The sequence below is a fragment of the Nanorana parkeri genome, unplaced genomic scaffold (genome assembly GCF_000935625.1).
Source record: "Nanorana parkeri isolate BGI_ZX_2015 unplaced genomic scaffold, ASM93562v1 scaffold2252, whole genome shotgun sequence".
Classification (NCBI taxonomy): Eukaryota; Metazoa; Chordata; class Amphibia; order Anura; family Dicroglossidae; genus Nanorana; species Nanorana parkeri.
This window is the reverse complement of record NW_017308520.1, coordinates 3,852-10,694: the sequence shown is the minus strand read 5'-3', so window position 1 is coordinate 10,694 and position 6,843 is coordinate 3,852. Positions and strand designations below refer to the sequence as shown.

General features: G+C 49.9%; 1 protein-coding gene across 1 annotated transcript in view; it reads left to right on the top strand.

Annotated features, from left to right (window-relative positions):
- Positions 1-306: 306 nt before the first annotated feature.
- Positions 307-6,843, top strand: part of LOC108801210 (sentrin-specific protease 3-like) — a 9,040-nt gene continuing 2,503 nt past the window's right edge. The window contains exons 1-3 of the mRNA XM_018573142.1: positions 307-551; positions 630-824; positions 1,396-1,507. Coding sequence (XP_018428644.1) covers positions 395-551; positions 630-824; positions 1,396-1,507 — 464 coding nt within the window. The 5' untranslated portion in view covers positions 307-394. The remainder of the gene's footprint in view (positions 552-629; positions 825-1,395; positions 1,508-6,843) is intronic.

Sequence of the window (6,843 nt, the reverse complement as noted above, 5' to 3'; positions counted from 1 at the left end):
TCGTATACATCCCTCCTGCTGCACCCCACTATGTATATATAGATTGCTCCTGTACTACTGCGCACCCCTTATTATCCACCTCTCTGATCATACTGCACCCCATAATACCATCAGTGAGCCCTCCATGATATGTACATTGTGTCTGGATGTGTTGTGTATATGAGAATTGATCGCTCCGCAGAGTTCACCGAAGGTGAAAATGACATTCACAGCGTTGGTGAATCTCCGCAGAGTGCTCGCCTATTGCCGCGATGAGGCACACCCCCGTCCAGCGCCACCTTCCCCCCTTTTCTGGCCACCTGTTGCCCCCGGGTAAACATGGCAAGCTCTTCCCACTCAAGGAGGACAATGGCTGGGAGGAAGAGGAAGAAGAGGAGTCGCAGTTCCGCAAATCATGCCGGCAGCCGCCCAGCAGACAGCGCAGAGGGCGAAAGGTGCGGCTGCGCATTTTACGCTCCCTGTACCTACGCCTCTACAAGCGGACAGTCACATTGCCCTTCTACTGGAGGGGGAGACGGAAGTTTTTCACATAGCGGAGGCGGAGGAGACAGGTGAGGACACCTACGCCCCCCGATATCCTCGCACCCATTTCCCAGAATCCCGCACCTCACTTATACTTTCTCCTTCAGCTCCCGCTCACAGGATCCCCAACGGCTTCTCTCCACTACCAGCGGATCCCGAACACATCCTCATCACCAACGTGTGCAGTATCGGGAATGAAGGCGGCCTGGCTCCCAACGGGCCCCACCAACAGGATGACTTCACTCCGACCCTAGAGAAGGACGTCCCGGCCCTGACGGAAGAGCATGTGGCGTGCGTACAAAGTAAGCGCCCCCTTTAATCTTTGCTGCATGCAGAGGTGCCATGTTCTGTACTGGATGACTCCACCCCCCATAATGAGTGCTGTGGTATCTCCCAGAGTATAGCCGTATACCGCCGTCATTCCGCAAAACTACTCATACACTCCTTTAAGACTCGTCTCTTCAGGGAAGCCGATCCCACCTCAACCTGACCACTCAACCATCACGTTCTCAAACAATTCATCCCCACACAGCTACCTCCTCATGTATCACTGGCCCCTCCCCTTTTAGATTGTAAGCCCTCAGGGGCAGGGCCCTCCTTACATCTTGTCTTGAATTGTATTGTGACTGTAATGTCTTCCTTATATTGTACAGCGCTGCGCACACTGTTGGCGCTCTATAAATCCTGTATAATGATAATAATTCCATGGTGCCATGTGTCGTCATGGAGCTCCCGGTGGCGGTTGATGTCGGTGGAAGTCACCACACGTCTTCTGCTGCATTCTAAGTTTGGTTTTGGAGCGTAGTTCAACTTTAATTGACATGCAAACGCCGACTTCCCTCTGTGCATGACGGCCTCTGCTCTGCCCGGCAGGTATTCTGGACCAGTTCCTCCAAACGTACGGCAGTTTGATTCCGCTGGGGACGGACGAAGTCCTGGAGAAGCTGGAGGATGTGTTCCAACAGCCCTTTAGTACACCCACAAGGTACAGCGCTGGCTGACGGTGGGGGAGGGGGGAAGTGTATGTAAAGCTTGGTCGTACATAGCTCAAATTTCAGCCAGGTCCAGGGATTCGGGTAAAATTCGGCCTGTGGGCACCCCTGCCGGCACTACCCGGCTCAACAAACCGCCAATCAGCTGCAGTCACTGATCCTGTATTCTCCTTTTTTGAGGCCACATGGTCTCACAAAATGTGTAAATAACAAACAGTGAGGCATATAGTATAAAACTCGATAACAGGTTGTAAGATCGGTTCAGGTCATTATATTTGTCCCCGCCCTTAAGGCATTTTATGGTGAACAAAAAGAAACCAACATAACACACACAACAAAATAAGAAGGGAACACTAAGTTGGGGCGGGTGGTCGGGTACAGCCCCACTAAATGGGAGACCAGCCCGAACACGGTCACTCCCCTTCATCACATACTAGGCAGACAGAGACAAACACTGACTCGCAAACCTAAAGCAAAAAGAAACGTAGAAAGAGCAGAAATGAAAGTAAAGATTGCAGTCCCGCTCCCCGGCGACCCCCAGCCCTATCATCCCCAGTGCCACATATCCACCACTAATTGGGTGGCATGGTCGGGCAGCACCTCAGTCTCCCGCGTCCTCTCTGCACACTGTGGCGAAAGCATCCGAGCCCCTGAATTGGACCCAGGTTCCCCATGTAGCCACATGTCTGGACTGCGACTCCCGTAAGCCGGAGGTTAGATCCTCCATCAGTCTAATCTCCTCCTCATCCACATAGTTATGGAGGGAGAGCGGGTTTGTCTCCACAAAGTGGGTATGCAGGCTCTAGCTACGTTCAGCTGTCCCGATTTAGCTCCAGCCACATTAGGACTCGGCACTAGACATGTGCACTGCCAAAAAAATCGTTTCGTTTTAAATTCGGATTTGTGTTATTTCGTTTTTCAGGATTCGGGTGTGAAAGTCGATTCAGAATTCGGACGAAATTCGGTAGCGTTAGTACGAACGTTCGTTTCGTTTTCTATTCTTATTCGTTTCGTTCGTTTGCAGCAAAAGTGACATTTGAGGGGGAAAAATATTTTTCTCCTTCTCTAATGTCACTTTGCTCCAACGAACGAAACGAATAAGAAACGAACGTTCGTACTGAATTTCGGAAATGGAAATTCGGATTCGTTTGCATTCGTTATGTCTGGAATTCGGATACATCCGAATGTCCGAATTTCCCAAAATTCGTCCGAATTTCGATTCGGAACGAAACGAATCGCACATGTCTACTCGGCACCCATGTGACAGCCCTGAGCCAATCACCTCTCCCCCATACCCAGAAGTACAGGTTATAATCTTTGCTCCTGGTGGCTGATTGGTAGGACGGTGGAGTAAAGTAAATGTTTGTATATGTTGCTGGGGGGGATGAAGCAAATGTCCTCTTAGGAGTGTGGTTGTAGTGGATGAAGATGTGGCTTTAAAAACTGCTCCCCGATTCTCCTACGACCCCCATCATCTCCCAAAGGGTGGAGGTCCAGTGACTGGCAGACCTATAATGGCCGCACCGGGTCTCTGTGAACCTTTGGGATTGATGAATGGACTTCTCCAGCCTCTGGTGACATGTAATCCGGGGGGTGGAGGGTCACGGGGGACGGCAATAGGAAGCGGATCATTTCCAAATTGTTTTATTCAGTTCCCCCGTAGATTTGGGCTGAGGGGCTTTCCACGTCCCTCGGTTCCCCTCACTGAATGTTCTCTGGATTTGAGGAACTCGGTGCGAGATCTTTCTGTCGTTTGACCGCATTTATCATCTCCAAAGATGTGCTGCTGAGCCCGCCTACGCCGACCTATATACAGAGCATTCAGGAAGTATTCGCCCCCCTCACATGGTGCAGCCGGAGAAGTTGTTCCTCATTAATCTGCACCCCGAACCCCGTAATGACAAAGTGACAACAGAATGTTAGAAATGTCTGGGAAATTATTCTGAGATGTCACCTGTACATAAGTATTCACACCCTCTACTCATCAGTTACATAGTATTGGAGGTTGAATGAAGATGTAAGTCCATCAAGTCCAACCTATTGCGTGTGTGAGTCCATGCGTGATCTTATTCTTAGCCGTACCTGTCCCCCCTGCGTGTCACCTGTCCCCCCTGTATGTTCCGGTCCCTCAGGAAATCGTCCGAAAGCGCCTTGAATGATTCCACACTCTTAGCTGAGATCACAGCCTGTGGCAGCGAGTTCCAGACCCTGACCGCTCTAACTGAGAAGAACCCCCTTCGCCCCTTGTGCTGACAACTTTTCTCCACCAGTTTTAGGTGGCGGCCTCTAGTCTTTGTTTTGGAGTTTACCGTAAAGTTTGTTGCTGATGTTGCTGTCACCATTGAACATCTTGTACATGAAAATCATGTCCCCCCTTAATCTCCGCACCTCCAGCGTGAACATATTTAGATTTAGTAGCCTCGTCTCGTAGCTCTGGTCCTCCATCCCCTTAATAAGTTTGGTTGCCCTCCTCTGGACTCTTTCCAGCTCAAGGACGTCCTTTCTGTGTACTGGTGACCAAAACTGGACCGCGTACTCCAGGTGAGGCCGAACCAGTGATGTGTAAAGTGGCAAAATTATAGACTTGTCCCTGCAATACATCCCCTTCATAATACAGGAGAGGACCCTGCTAGCTTTGCTTACAGCAGCCTGGCACTGCGAGTTATTCTTCAGCCTGTGGTCTACAATGACCCCCAAATTCTTCTCCGTTTCCGACCTACCTAGCGGCACCCCCATAATGGTATAACCCATTTGCCTATTTTTAACTCCAAAGTGCATTACTTTGCATTTATCCACATTAAACCTCATCTGCCATATAGTTGCCCCTCCCCCTATTTTCTCCAGGTCCTCCTACAGGGGTGTGGAAATTTTAGAAAAAAACTACTTGTCCAAGGACTAAAGCGGGGGCCCGATCTACTTATCCCTCGTAACAATCTACTTGTCCTGATGCAAAAAAATAATTTTAGCCATAACCGTATTTAGCAGTGCTAAGAAGCACTTCTCATTGGTCAGCGTCGTCAGGTGGCCGCGTTGACTAATGAGTGCTTGCAATTTGCGAGCGAAATTCACAATATACGGAACAGGTACAGATAGTACACCCGTACTGGTGGACGGGAAGGACCGTTCGCCGAAAGGTAAGTATAGTGGGAGGGAGATTTGTGCGGGTAATTCCATTTTCCAAAATTACTTGGGAAAGTGAATATACCCTTTAGGGTTGGTGCAGACTTGGCCAATCCCGGGACGCGCGATCATGTGCAGTTGCATACAGCGGTTGCGTCCACATGTATGGGGTTACATCTGCATGGCAATCGCTGAAAAAAGGTACATGTACCTTTTTTCGCAACACGCACCGCACAGTGTTTTCAACCGCGATTGCGTGGGACCGCCCGGGCGGTATTGCGGCAGTAAACCGTGCAATCTGCCTGGCACGACCGGGGTGCCAATAGAAAATAATGGCACTGCCAGCGCGATCGGCGGTGGTGTGCGATCTGTGACTGCCCGGTCATCCGCTCAGATTCGTGCACAATGACCGTGCAGTCACGGATGGCACAACACCGCCGATCGCGCTGGCAGTGCCATTATTTTCTATTGGCACCCCGGTCGTGCCAGGCAGATTGCGTGGTTTGCCGCTGCAATACCACCCTGCCTGTGCGGTTGCACATGATCGCGGTTAAAAACACTGCACGTTTATTCGCATGCAGATGATGGGGGCAGTGGGGCTGGTTTTCATGTTTTAAATTTTTATTTACTTTGTAAAAACTTTTAATTTTAATTTAATGTTATTATTTTTAATTATCACCTTTTTATTTTTTACATTTGTGTTTAGTTACATTTTTAATTAGTTATTTATTTTTACTTTTATTTTATAATTTTTCCCCTTAATAAGTTTGGTTGCCCTCCTCTGGACTCTTTCCAGCTCAAGGACGTCCTTTCTGTGTACTGGTGACCAAAACTGGACCGCGTACTCCAGGTGAGGCCGAACCAGTGATGTGTAAAGTGGCAAAATTATAGACTTGTCCCTGCAATACATCCCCTTCATAATACAGGAGAGGACCCTGCTAGCTTTGCTTACAGCAGCCTGGCACTGCGAGTTATTCTTCAGCCTGTGGTCTACAATGACCCCCAAATTCTTCTCCGTTTCCGACCTACCTAGCGGCACCCCCATAATGGTATAACCCATTTGCCTATTTTTAACTCCAAAGTGCATTACTTTGCATTTATCCACATTAAACCTCATCTGCCATATAGTTGCCCCTCCCCCTATTTTCTCCAGGTCCTCCTACAGGGGTGTGGAAATTTTAGAAAAAAACTACTTGTCCAAGGACTAAAGCGGGGGCCCGATCTACTTATCCCTCGTAACAATCTACTTGTCCTGATGCAAAAAAATAATTTTAGCCATAACCGTATTTAGCAGTGCTAAGAAGCACTTCTCATTGGTCAGCGTCGTCAGGTGGCCGCGTTGACTAATGAGTGCTTGCAATTTGCGAGCGAAATTCACAATATACGGAACAGGTACAGATAGTACACCCGGACTGGTGGACGGGAAGGACCGTTCGCCGAAAGGTAAGTATAGCGGGAGGGAGATTTGTGCGGGTAATTCCGTTTTCCCAAATTACTTGGGAAAGTGAATTTACCCTTTTAGGGTTGGTGCAGACTTGGCCAATCCCGGGACGCGCGATCATGTGCGGTTGCATACAGCGGTTGCGTCCACATGTATGGGGTTACATATGCATGGCAATCGCTGAAAAAAGGTACATGTACCTTTTTTTCGCGACACGCACAGCACAGTGTTTTCAACCGCGATTGCGTGGGACCGCCCGGGCGGTATTGCGGCAGTAAACCGTCCAATCTGCCTGGCATTTGTAATGACGGTGCTGCCCGGCTTCCTGATACAGGAAGTACTCGTGCTTGGTATCGGAGCATTTGGACGAGTACGAGTACTCACCCTAATACTCGGTATCGGCACCAATACTAGTATCGGTATCAGTGCATCCCTAGTGTACAGGCCAACTTCCAGGAGCTCCCTCCTCCTCCACGGGAAAAGTCCTCATTTCACTCATGTCTGGAAACCAGTCCGGAGGGGACCGTTCATTGGAGTCTGCTGAACTATTGAAAGTTTCCAGCTGGAGGCGAAGGGGACGAGGAGTAGTGATGGGCTCGGGCGTGTTCGCAGCTCCACGTGCCGAGCCCGCCGGGAAGCTGACAGCGCCAATCGCAGGCACTGAGACATAACCCGCTCTCTGCAGCTGCGGACCGGGATCATGTCTCGGTACCTGTGATTGGCGCTGTCAGCTTCCCGGCGGGCTCGGCCCGCGGAGCTGCGCGCACG